This window comes from Melanerpes formicivorus, unplaced genomic scaffold, assembly GCF_026170545.1.
Source record: "Melanerpes formicivorus ecotype bairdi unplaced genomic scaffold, bMelFor1.0.p_v2 SCAF_26, whole genome shotgun sequence".
NCBI classification, from domain to species: Eukaryota; Metazoa; Chordata; class Aves; order Piciformes; family Picidae; genus Melanerpes; species Melanerpes formicivorus.
This window is the reverse complement of record NW_027142378.1, coordinates 12,451,388-12,463,852: the sequence shown is the minus strand read 5'-3', so window position 1 is coordinate 12,463,852 and position 12,465 is coordinate 12,451,388. Positions and strand designations below refer to the sequence as shown.

Genomic DNA, 12,465 nt, shown 5'->3' with positions numbered 1-12,465 from the left:
CCAAATCATCCACCTCAATGGGAGTGTGGTAAGGCACTCTGAACCCAGGCCAGGACCTTCAGTTAGAATCATAGAACTGTTAGGGTTGGAAGAGACCTCAAGGCTCAGCCAGTCCCAACCCCCTGCCATGGGCAGGGACACCTCACACCACAGCAGGTTGCTCACAGCCACCTTCAGCCTAGCTGCAAACACCTCCAGGCAGGAGGCTTCCACCACCTCCCTGGGCAGCCTGTGCCAGGCTCTCCCCACCCTCATGGGGAACAGCTTCTTCCTCACAGCCAATCTGAATCTCCCCCTTTCTAGTTTTGTCCTTGCTAAAGTGATTCTCCTCCCCTCCCCCTCCCCCCCCCCCCCCCCCCCACTCTCTCTCTCTAGTGCCCTTCTGCTGAGCCAGGAACCTTCAAGCCGTGGTGTGTGCGTGTGTGAAGAGGAAGATTGAGGAGAAAACTCTCCTCAAGAAACTGAGCTTACACCTGAAGGCCCACAAGACACTAGGACTGCAAAGGAAAAAATATATGTACAGAGTATCTATGTTGCTGTGGCTCACCCACTGACTCATGGAGCTTTCATATTTAATTGTCCAATCACTGTTTTCTCCAGGAGAGGGAACTGCTGCTATGGTGTAAATTCATATGAAGAGTAAATGGAGGTAGTGTGAGAATAAGTGGAGGTTGGTTCCCACCTTCCCCAGAAAGCTGAAGCCTGAAGTGCCAATGGGTGAATTCATTCACTAACAGGCAGACCTTTAGCCCTCTCCAGGAAAGCAGAGCTCCACACCAGTTCTGCATATTGTTTAGTGGCCATTGGAAAGGGGTAGGGGGTGGTGTTGGGTTGATGGCTGGACCCTCCAGACCCTTCCTCAGTGTAGTGGGTTGAAATTACACACACACACACACACCCTTAACTTTACTGGACCAGCTCAATTGGGAGCAAATGGAAGCTGCATTTACAAGCCAAAACTACAATCCACAATGAAAAGCCACGAATGTGTACAAAATATGCAGTAGTTACAATATCTGCAGGTACTTACAATTAATGAACCCCCCTGGTCAGAAGCCAGGGGAAGCTACTAAATTCTCCTTCCCTGCCTCCCCCTGAAAAAAAGGAGGGAGAAAGGAGCAGAGGAATGTTAATACCAAAAGAATGCAGCCAAGGTCAAGCAGAAGCAAGTCAGTATCTCTCTAGAGCTAAGAAGAGAAAATTGTTTTGAGAACAGTATCTTAGACATCTCTCCAGTGGGATTGTTTGGAATTACCTTTGTTTTCCTCTTTACACCCAATAGTGACTTATTTACATTTTACTACTTTTCTACTCAAGATCTGTGAAAAATTTTAAAGGAATAGCCTAAAACTACCACACCCAGCTCTGTTGCCCTTCTCTGACCCTGCTCCAGCTCTCAAGGTCCTTCTGGGAGTGAGGCCCCAAAACTGAACCCAGCACTCTAGCTGTGGCCTCCCCAGTGCCCAGTTGAGGAGGACAATCCTTGCTCTCCTCCTGCTGCCCACACCACTGCTGATGCAGGCCAGACTGCTGGGGAGCCCTGGCTCAGAGGGGCTGAAGAGCTGCCCAGCTTCTCCCCAACATCCAGGCTGAACCCACACACTGCTGGTTGTTTGCCCTGGAGGTGTTCCAGCACTGTGTGGCCATGGTGGTGCTGGGGGGACTGCTGAGCTCAGGGTTAGCTGTGAGAGCTTTCCCAGCCTTTGTGAGTCTGTGGTTTCCCCAGGCCTGGGGGGAAGCTGATAGCTTGTGGAGGGTCAGCAGTGGGGAGCTGTGCCTGCCCTGGCTGTGCTGTACCCCCCTTGCACGACATCCCTCCTCCTGAAGGGTCCAGGGCCAGCCCCAGCAGAGCCAGGGGCAGCTCACTTACCTTGGGGGACTGAGCCAGAGTCCAGGTCTGTTGTGTCCAGCTGGAGGCTGCTCTTCCTCAGGCACTTGGCTGTCTGCTCCATCCTGCAGCCTGCCTGGCAGGTTCTCAGCTAAGTGAAAGGGGCTGCAGCAGCCCTTGGGAGTTCCAAGGGTATCAGTGGGCATGATGAGAGCTCTGCCCCACTGAGGAGCCCCAGCCAGCACCCGTGGAGGGGATGGGGGGAGTCAATGTTGGCCCTAACAACCGGGGGGCCAGCAGGCCCCCCGGCCTTTTGTCACCACCACCATCACCCAGTGTGCACCGTGGGCACTGACCTGAGGTGAGAGGAGGATCCTCAGCCCCGAAGGGCTCAGCTTAGGGCTGCTGCCCTTCCCGGGAGGCACTAAATAGTGGAGAGGGTGGGGAGGGCAAAGTGGCCGCCCCTGGGGTGGGAGGAGACTGCAGCAGAGCCCAGGTGCCCTGGGTTTGAGGGGAAAAAGGGGGAAATTGGAGTGGGAGGAGACCAGCAGAGCCCAGGTGCCCTGGGTTTGAGGGGAAAAAGGGGGAAATTGGGGTGGGAGGAGACTGCAGCAGAGCCCAGGTGCCCTGGGTTTGAGGGGAAAAAGGGGGAAATTGGGGTGGGAGGGGTGGCAAAAGGGCAGGGTGTGAAACCAGTGCTCTTGAGACAGAATGGAGATTAAAATGACATTCAGGTGTGAATTGTTGGCTTGCAGTGATTGCTGGGTGCTTCATGTGGCTGCTCCCAGGCTGTTGCACTCCTCTGGGAGAGGAGAGAATTCATTGACAGCCCCAGCAGGATCTTGAGAGGCCAATGATAAGATCAATAAACAAACCCCACCCAGCACAGGAGGTGATTGGGTGCAGTCAGCACAGCTCCACCAGGGGCAGGTCCTGCCTGGCCAACCTGGTGGCCTTCTGTGACAAGATCACAACATCAATAGATGAAGGCTGAGCAACTGACCTCATTTACATGGACCTGAGCATTCATTGACAACCCCAACAGGATCTTGAGAGGCCAGTGATGAGTTCAATAATCAAAACCCGCACAGCTTCTGCTAAGGAGGTGATTAGTACAGTCAGCACAGCAAAGTAGAATAGAAGAATAGAATAGAATAAACCAGGTTGGAAGAGACCTTCAAGATCATCGTGTCCAACTTATCATCCAACACCACCTAATCAAGTAAACCATGCAACCAAGCACCCTAGCAAGTCTCTTCCTGAACACCTCCAGTGATGGCAACTCCACCACCTCCTCCGGCAGCCCACTCCAATGGGCAATCCCTCTCTCTGTATAGAACTTCCTCCTAACCTCCAGTAATCACAGAAACTGCTCTTGAGGGGGAAATGGAAGCTTGGGTACTAGAAGGAGTTTACAAAGAGGTCATTGTAACACTTGGCTGGGCTGTGGGGGAAGACAGGGACCCTAGTAAAGAACACAAAGCTGCGATTTTCATTTCACCTCTCTGGGTCTTAGCATTTCATGCATTGCTTTCCCGTGGAACTAATGGCCAGGCACCTTAGAGAAGGGCTGGGATATGTTGTGAAGGGCTGGCAGGAAGAGATGATCCAACCTAAGATGTGGGCTGCACTACAGAGCTGTCCAAGGGCAGCTCTCCAGGTGCAAGCACACAGCACTATGCTTTGCTTGGGTGCTGTGCCTCATCCCTCCATGCACATCTCAGCACATGGGAGTTCAGCAGGTAACCACTGGAAGGAAAAAGCTACCCATGAGGAGAAAATGTTCCTTCCCCAGTAGCTGCCAGCAAAATACAGCATGGATGCATGGTTCTAATGTCACCTGTCACTGGGAATTTGCTGCTGCTCTCCCGCAGAGGGGATTCCTCAAGAGGAACCATGCCATCTGGCTAGGCTGCGGAGCGTTACCCACAGTTATTGCTGCAGCTGGATAGTTAGTTTGTGAGGAGAATGGAGGAGGCCATCCAATGTCTTAACACCATTAATCACATGTCCCTGCATGGAAGAGAGGCATCAAGGTGGTGGTGATTGTTTTAGGTCAGTTCTAATTGGCAACTTTCATTGTTGTTCTTTAATGAGCAGTGTCCAGTCAGTGTCACATGAAGGAAGGCAGAATTCTCACAGTATCACAGGATGTCAGGGGTCAGAAGGGACCTCCAGAGATCTTTGAGACCAACTCCCCTGCCAGAGCAGCATCACCCAGGGTAGTCCTCACAGGAATGCATCCAGGTGGGTTTTGAAAGTCTCCAGCGAAGGAGACTCCACAACCTCTCTGAGCAGCCTGCTCCAGGGCTCTGTCACCCTCACTGTAAAGAAGTTTCTCCTCATCTTGAGCTGAAACCTTCTATGCTCAAGTTTGAACCTGTTATTTCTTGTCTTATTACTGTGCACCACCAAAAAAAAGCTTGGCCTCCTCCCCTTGACACCCACACCTCAGATACTGATGGGAATCAATCAGATCCCCTCTCAGTCTTCTCCTCTCCAGACTAAACAGCCCCAGGCCTCTCAGTCTCTCTTCATAGGTCTCTCTTCAAGTCCCCTAAGCATCCTCCTGGCTCTCTGCTGGACTCTCTCCAGCAGGTCTCTGTCTCTCCTGAACTGGGGAGCCCAAAACTGGACTCAGTATTCCAGGTGTGGTCTCAGCAGGGCAGAGCAGAGGAGGAGCAGAACCTCCCTGGCCCTGCTGGCCACACTTTGCCTGATGCCCCCCAGGGTACCATTGTCTCTCTTAGCCACCAGGGCATATTCCTGTCCCATGCAGAACTTGCTGCCCACCAGCACTCCAAGGTCTTTCTCCATGGAGCTGCTTTCCAGCAGGGCAGCTCCTAACCTGTCCTGGTGTCCTCCCCAGATGCAGGATCCTGCCCTTGTCCTTATTGACCTTCATGAGGTTTGACTGTAGCCAGCTCTCAGCCTGTCCAGCTCTCACTAGATGGCAGCACAGCCTGAGGGGTTGTCAACCAACTTCCCCAGGAATCAATGCTCCTCGAAGCTCTGGCTGGGTTGTTTCTACCAGGGCTGTGGGGTGCTGGGGAGGCGTGTCAGAAAACTGCTAGAAAATGGGAAAGCAGAAAGATCCCACTGGTAGAAACGAGAGAGTTGCTGCTTCTGTTGGGGGGACAGCTCCTTCAACATCTGCTCTGACAACCAGCTGTAGGTCCACCTCACCTGGGTGTCGGTGAAGTCCAGGAGGAGGAGGCTGTCCACAGGCAACCCAGCTCGCTGCAGCACGTGGCTCAGCTCCTGCCTGAAGAAGCCAAACACCACCACAAAGTCATAGTGGACAGAGCAGGGCTGGCAGAGGCTGACGAGTGGTTCCCAAGCAGCACTGGCGTTGTGCTGGCCACTGCCTAGCACATCCTGAATGAAGCTGCTGAAGGAAGGGCTGCTTCCCATGCCTTGCATGAATGTGGAGATCAGCCTGTGGAAAGGGTCCCTGACAAATAGCACCTTGGTGTAAGACCTTAGCATGGTTTCTGTCTCCGTCAGGTTGAAGTCTCTCAGTTGTGTCCCCTGAGCATGCTGCCGGGGATATGGAAGTGGCACTGGGAGTGTCAGGTTTGCCTTCTCCTCTAGCTTCTCCAAAAGCTGCTGCCATTCCTCCATCCCTGTAGATGGCACCTGGCAGTAGAGGAGGTCAAGCTTGGTGCTTACCCTCAAATGTGAGAGCAGGTGGGCTCTCTCCGCCTGGCTCCTTGGCAGTGTGCTGCCTCTGCCTGATCGGCTGCAGAAATCTCGCAGCCTCTTCTTCCTGAGCTGCTGCACATGAAGGAAGGTGTCCAGTGTCAAAGTGAAGTTCTCCTCTTCCTCGGGGGCCAGGTCACCTGGAAAACAGCATTTGAAGATTTGGTGAAGAAAGCCCAGAGCAGACTTTTGCCCAGAGCTGGCACAAGATGCTGTGGCAGATTCTTTTCCAATTACTGCTGTGTGGAAAAGACACAGCATGAACATAGAAGATGAGCAGGAGGAGGGAGAATAGCCCAGCCTGGCAAAGACCAGAAGATGGCTTTCTGTCCCTTTGAACATGTGAGATGGTGGAGACCCAAACCACTGCAGATGGCCCAAGGTGATTGAAGGGCCCAGATGATGCAACTTCTTGCATCACTTCCTTATGCAAATTTTGCCTCCTGTGGATAAAAAGGCCAAAGCAAATACAAAGCAAAATAAAAGAGCAAACAGAAGCAAGGAACCAGCAAAGCAAATACAAAAGGCAAAAGCAAATACAAAAGGCAAAAGCAAAAGGCTCTGTGGCAGTCAGTTTCATCTCTCAAATTTCATCTTTGCTTTGTATTCTTTAATCTTCTTATTTTTGAGGTGAAGAGGCCACGGTGGGTTTGAAGGCAGAGGATCTGTGCCTGCTTTGCTTCTTTATGGGCTTTTGGAGCAGCAGCACATCTGCCTTTCACATCACCTGCTAGGAGGAGCCCCAGGGAGGCAGGCAGTTGGGTGGTTTCTCCTGGGTCCTTGGGAAGTTAAACATTTCCCACTGATCTGGGGAGGTTGACACACAGGGAGGAGAAGCACAGTTAAAATTAGGAAGAGGACACTGGGAAGGTAGAAAGAATCAGAGAATTGTCTGAAACTAGCCTGAGCTGCTCTTTCACTCTCCCAACCCCAGCCTGATGATGCCTGCAGAATCTGCTGCTGGCTTTGCCCTGGACTGGCCAGGACTAGAGGGAAGGGATTAATTTTTCAGGCAAGAGAGGCATTCACCACTGACTTTCCTACCGCTTCCCCTACTCCCTTCTGCCTCTCCAACAGCATTTCCCATCAAAGGAACAGCTCAACACTGGCTTTCCTCACCAAACCTGACATCAGTGGCCCCGCCAAGGACTTAAAGCTGCAGGGCTCCATACCTTACCCTGCCTCTGGGGCTGTGCCAACAATGTTTTCTGTGCTACAGGCATTTGCCCACCAAGAACCTCCAAACCCAATGTCTAGGTTGTTTCCCCCAAGGTACAGAAATGCTGCTAGCCATGCAGGATCCCCACAGCACCCAGGTGTTACCTCCTTGGCCAGTAAGCAGGCTCCAGAGCAGCAGCCTCCAGCTGAGGAAGGTGGCAACAGCCAGGGCAGCCAAGGTGGCGAGGCGGGGAAGGAAGCGCATGGCCGCCTGCTGCTGCTGCTGCAGCCAAGAGCTCTGCCCCTGAGGAGATGGGTACCCAACCTCCTGTGTTTGTTCAAGAGGAACACACCCAGAGCTGGGTTAAAGTCCTGCTTGGGCAGTGGCCTGGCTGAGGGCAGGGAAATCATGGAATCGTAGAATTGTTTGGGTGGGAAAAGACCTCTAAGGTCATGGAGTCCAACCATCAGCCCAACACCACCATGGCCAGGAAGCCATGTCCCAAAGTGCCATGGCCACGTATCAAGAGGGAGGGGACAGGCTCTGCTCACTGGCACCCTGTGACAGGACAAGGGGCAATGGGTGGAAACTGCAGCACAGGAGGTTCCAGCTCAGCATGAGGAGGAACTTCTGCACTGTGAGGGTGCCAGAGCCCTGGAGCAGGCTGTCCAGAGAGGTTGTGGAGTCTCCTGCTCTGGAGCCTTTCCAGCCCCATCTGGATGTGTTCCTGTGTGACCTGTGCTGGATTCTATGCCCCTGCTCTGGCAGGGGGAGTTTGAACTCGACCTCCGGAGGTCCCTTCCAACCCCTAAGATCCTGTGATCCTGTTTGGACAGCCGAGGTTTGCCCAGCAGAGGGTGCTCCCTGCCCAGGAAACCGCTGCCCAGCGCTGGGCTGCAGCTGGAGCTGGTCTCTGTGTGACACTTCCCCGCTGCAGGTGTAAGAGCTTATTTCACAGCTGTCACGGCCACATGTGTGACTTTTAAACTCATCTGGGTCTGCTTTGAGCCATGGGAAAGATGCTGTGCTTCTGGGAATGGCTGTGAAGCGTTTTTCAGCTCTCGGTGAGGAGGATATGTTTCCTCTACGTGACAGGATGCTGGGATGCCCATGCTGGGAGATCAGCTCTTGTGGCCAGCCCTCGCTGCACATGCTCTGGCAAAAGGTCCCCCCTCCAAATCTAGGAGAAGCATACTACAGCCTGAAGGTGGGGCAGGAGTGAATGCCTTAGAATTATAGAATGGTCTGGTTGGAAAGCAGCTCTGAAGGTCATCTAGTTCAACCCTCTCTGCAGTCAGCAGGAGCATCCTCAACTAGATCAGGTCCACCTTTTGCTTCCTTTCCCAGCAGAAGACATGCATTTTACTTTGAGCTGCAGCGCTCTGCTTAACCCTCCCAGCCCAATGTGTCTTAGAATCATAGAATCATTCAGGTTGGAAAAGACTTCTAAGATCATCAAGGCCAACTGTCAACCCAACACCACCATGGCCACTAAACCATGCCCCAGAGTGCCAGGTCTACATGTTTTTTGAACACCTCCAGGGATGGTGACTCCACCACCATCCTGGGCTGCCTGTTCCAATGCCTGGGCACTCTTTGGAGAATGATTTTCCCCCCTAGTATCCAACCTAAATCTCCCCTGGTGCAACTTGATGACACTTCCTCTCCTATTGCTAGTTACTTGAAGCAGGAGGAGTTACTTGAGGCAGGAAGACGCCTAAATGAAAGATGGACATTAACTGAAAACAATGTTTGTGGTGTTGCTGGAGAGCTGACCCACTGCAGAGGCTGCATGATCATGGTGAAGTGTCTGCAGCACAGGGCTCTGTAGCAGGCAGCGCACCTTGCTTTGACCCCAGCCTAGGTTAGTTGGTGCGCCACCATGCGTTGTACCTGAAGCCTGCTAGTACCTGGAGGCATTTAGAAGAAGTCTGCAGAGGGACTGTTTCCAAAGGCCTGCAGTGATAGGATAAGGGGCAATGGTTTGAAATTAGAGAAGAAGAGATTTAGCTTGGATGTCAGGAGCATGTTCTGCACCATGAGGGTGTCTGAGCACTGGAAGAGGTTGCCCAGGGATGTGCTTGAGGCCCTGTCCCTGGAGGCATTCAAGATCAGAGTTGCCCTAGTCAGCCTGGTCCAGTTAGAGTTGTCCCTGCTGACTGCAGTGGGGCTTGGCCCAGATGACCTTTGAGGATCCCTTCCACCCTGATGAAATCTGTGACTGTGCCTCTTTTGCCTTGCACCAGCATCAGGGAGGCCTGAATAAAGCTTTCCAGATTTAGCCCCAGCCATGGCTGCAACTGCCTTGCCTTGGGCTCCCCTTTGTTTTCCTCCTAGGATGCAGAGGCTTTGGAGATATGCTCACATGTTGATAAACATCCTTGTCCTCAGCCTTCCCGCAGCCCTCCCACACTTCCAAATTCTGCAGAGTATTGTCCTGTGCAGCCGTGACCCACGGGAGCTGCTGCGGCACTTCCCCACCCTTGCGCCCGCTCGCGCATGTGGGAATGTGAACTCCCTGCCTGAGCCTGGGAGGGATCATTGCTCCCTACAGGCAAAGGAAGAGCAGATAGGAAACCACCTCTCCTTAATTTCGACAAGTACCATGCCCCTGCGCTGTGTAATCAGCTGTTGCCCCTCCCCAAGGCGCTGTGAATGGACCTTACCACCTGGGCTGACTCTCCTGCATGTTCAACACTGGAAGAGAGAAATTATTCACTCATTTGTATTCTTCTTGGCCACTCCAGAGAGGACCTAATAGCTGCCTTCCAGTACCTGAAGGGAACCTACAGGAAGGCTGCAGAGGGACTTTTTGTAAAGGTGTCTTAGAGAGCCAGGACAAGGGAGAATGGTTTGAAGCTGAGGGAGAGCAGGGTTAGACTGGAGCTGAGGAAGCAGCTCTTCATTACAAGGGTGGTGAGACTCTGGAAAAGGTTGGCCAGAGTGGTCGTGGATACCTCCTCCTTGGGGGTGTTCAAGCTAGGTTGGATACCTCAATACAAGAGAGATGTGGAGGTGCTGGAGCCAGGGCAGAGGAGGGCAAGGAAGCTGTGAAGGGCCTGGAGAATAAATATGATGAGGAGCAACTGAAGGAGCTGGGGATGGTCAGTGTGAAACAGAGGAGGCTGAGGGGAGACCTCATTGCTGTCTACAATTACCTGAAAGGACCTTGTGGAGAGTCTGCTGCTGGTCTCTTCTCCCAGGCGATTAGTGACAGAACAAGAGGGAATGGCCTCAAGCTGCATCAGGGTAGGTTTAGCCTGGACATTAGGAAACATCATTTCCCAGCAAGAGTGGTCAGGGAGTGGAATGTGCTGCCTAGGGAGGAGGTGGAGTCCCCAAGCCTGGATGTGTTTAAAGGTGGTTTGAATGTGGTGCTTGGGGCTATGGTGTAGGGGTAAGCCTTGCAGAGGAGGGCTCTGGGTTGGACTTGGTGATCCTGAGGGTCTTTTCCAGCCTGAATGTTTCTGTGATTCTGTGAAATGTGTGGCCACTTGGGGACATAGTTTAATGGTCATGGTGGTGTTGGGTTAATGGTTGGAGCCGATGGTCTTAGAGATCTTCTCCAACCGAAACAATCCTCTGATCTTCTTGAGCTCTTGCATTCAGTGTTGTCCCCAAGCTGCCCCTGTTGGTGGTGGGTTAGGAAGGTTCTTCTACACTGGACAGAGAGCACCGGGCTGGCTGGCTGCAGGCAGGTGTGGAGCAGGTGGAGGCCTCAAGAACCTACGCCAGGCAGCAGCATCCCGTGACCGCCCAGAGCCAGCCCCAGAAATAGGCAAGGCGGAAAGGAAGGCAAAGCAAGTTCACACAGCACCCAAGGAGAGCAGCAGGTAGGACAATGTTTGGAGTGGTCATACAGCTCCAGTGCTTCCTGTTTTCCCCTGGGCAGGAGCTGTGATTGTCACTTCTTATTCAAGCTCCTCATCCTGGGAGGAAGACAGTATCGGGCTGCCCGGGGGCAGCAGGATGTTTGTGTGGTAGGGCTGAGTCAAGGTGCTGCTTTTAGTCCTCCTCAGAGCAGAGTCGTTGGGGGTGGGAGGGAAATGTACATTTTAGAGTTTATGTTTATATTTTAGATTTTATTATTATTATTTAATTTTTAAAAAGAGAGAGAGAGAAAAGGTTCATAAACATCCCAAGTGCTTTGCAGTCTCCAGTGTAGGCTCACTGCCAGCTCAGTGTCATTTGCCTTCTTCAAGGCCAGGCTGGATGTGGCTGTGAGCAACCTGCTGTAGTGTGAGGTGTTCCTGCCCATGGCAGGGGGGTTGGAACTGGATGATCCTTGAGGTACCTTCCAGCCCTGACAATTCTATGATTCTATGATTTTACAAGGTTCCATCAGCCAGTGGTGGTTTAGGGAGGATTGGGGTAATTAGTGATGCTTTGTTGAGTGGTTGTGCTTAATTACTATGTAAGACGTTAAATGCTCCATTGATTCACCTGGGCACACATCAGTGTGAGCACATAACTGTGCTAGATAGGGGCTGAGGCAGCTCTGCAACCTCTGCCACATGCCCACACAGAGGGCTCATCTCTTTCTGCTTCTTTAGGGACAAGGTCAATCTTTCCTGGGAGAGGTGAGCTGGGGACTCACTGAGCCTAAAGGTCCTAAAAACTGAGAGGATTACAGACATCACATCTCTGGGACAGCAGGTGGGAATCTCATGGACACAAAAATCAGCGTGTTTGGATGTGTCCATGGGACTAGTGGCCATCACCTCCATGCCGGCAGCACCCATGGGACAGCAGCCATCTGTCCGTCCATCCACCCATCCATCCATCCATCCAATGTGCTGGAAGATGAGCCGCTGGGGCAGACAGCCAGCCTGGATGGGCAACAAACTTCTAAAAGAACTAAGGGGAAAAAAGAGGGTGTACCATTTTTGGAAGAAAGGTGAGGCAACCCATGCAATGTTTAAGGATGTTGCTAGGTCCTGTAGGAAGAAAATTAGGGAGGCAAAAGGCCACTTAGAGCTTAGCCTGGCCTCTGCTGTGAAGGACAACAAAAAATCCTTCTATAAATATATTAATAGCAAGCGGAGGGCAAGGACAACCTCCACAGTCCTGTGTCCAGTTCTGGGCCCTTCAGTTTAGGAAAGATGTTGAGTTGCTGGAAGGTGTCCAGAGAAGGGCAACAAAGCTGGGGAGGGGTTTGGAACACAAGCCCTATGTGGAGAGACTGAGGGAGCTGGGGTTGCTTAGCCTGGAGAGGAGGAGACTCAGGGGTGACCTTCTTGCTCTCTACAACTACCTGAAGGGAGGCTGTGGACAGGCAGAGGTTGGACTCTTCTCCCAGGCAACCAGCACCAGAGCAAGAGGACACAGTCTCAAGCTGTGCCAGGGGAGGTTTAAGCTAGAGGTTAGGAAGAAGTTCTACACAGAGAGAGTGACTGCCCATTGGAATGTGCTGCCCAGGGAGGTGGTGGAGTTACCATCATTGGAGGTGTTCAGGAGGAGACTTGATAGGGTGTTTGGTGGCATGGTTTAGTTGGTTGGGTGGTGTTGGATGATAGGTTGGACACGATGATCTTGAAGGTCTCTTCCAACCTGGTCTGGTCTATTCTATTCTATTCTATTCTATTCTATTCTATTCTATTCTATTCTATTCTATTCTATTCTATCCATCCATGATCTGCCCATTGGACTAGAGCCATCACCTCTATGCCAGCAGCTCCTCATGGAGCTTCATGGTGCCACCCAAACACTGTGTGCCCTTTTGCTGCTGAGCACCTCTCTAACCAGATCCCAGGCTTGCTTTGCATCCTGAGCATCT

At 52.3% G+C, this 12,465-nt stretch overlaps 2 protein-coding genes across 4 annotated transcripts in view; one reads left to right on the top strand and one right to left on the bottom strand.

Moving 5' to 3' along the window:
• Nucleotides 1-1,216, top strand: part of XDH (xanthine dehydrogenase) — a 53,668-nt gene extending 52,452 nt beyond the window's left edge. For all 3 annotated transcript variants that reach the window (XM_068153723.1, XM_068153722.1, XM_068153720.1), the window contains exon 36: nt 376-1,216. In XM_068153723.1, coding sequence (XP_068009824.1) covers nt 376-426 — 51 coding nt within the window. In that variant the 3' untranslated portion in view covers nt 427-1,216. The remainder of the gene's footprint in view (nt 1-375) is intronic.
• A 2,104-nt stretch (nt 1,217-3,320) lies between these two features.
• On the bottom strand, nt 3,321-6,953 carry LOC137448832 (carbohydrate sulfotransferase 9-like). The gene is made up of 2 exons (XM_068153730.1): nt 6,854-6,953; nt 3,321-5,670 (listed from the first exon to the last, which is right to left on the bottom strand). The coding sequence occupies exons 1-2, from the start codon at nt 6,951-6,953 to the stop codon at nt 4,856-4,858; spliced, it is 915 nt and encodes a 304-aa protein (XP_068009831.1). The 3' UTR covers nt 3,321-4,855.
• Nucleotides 6,954-12,465: the final 5,512 nt, after the last annotated feature.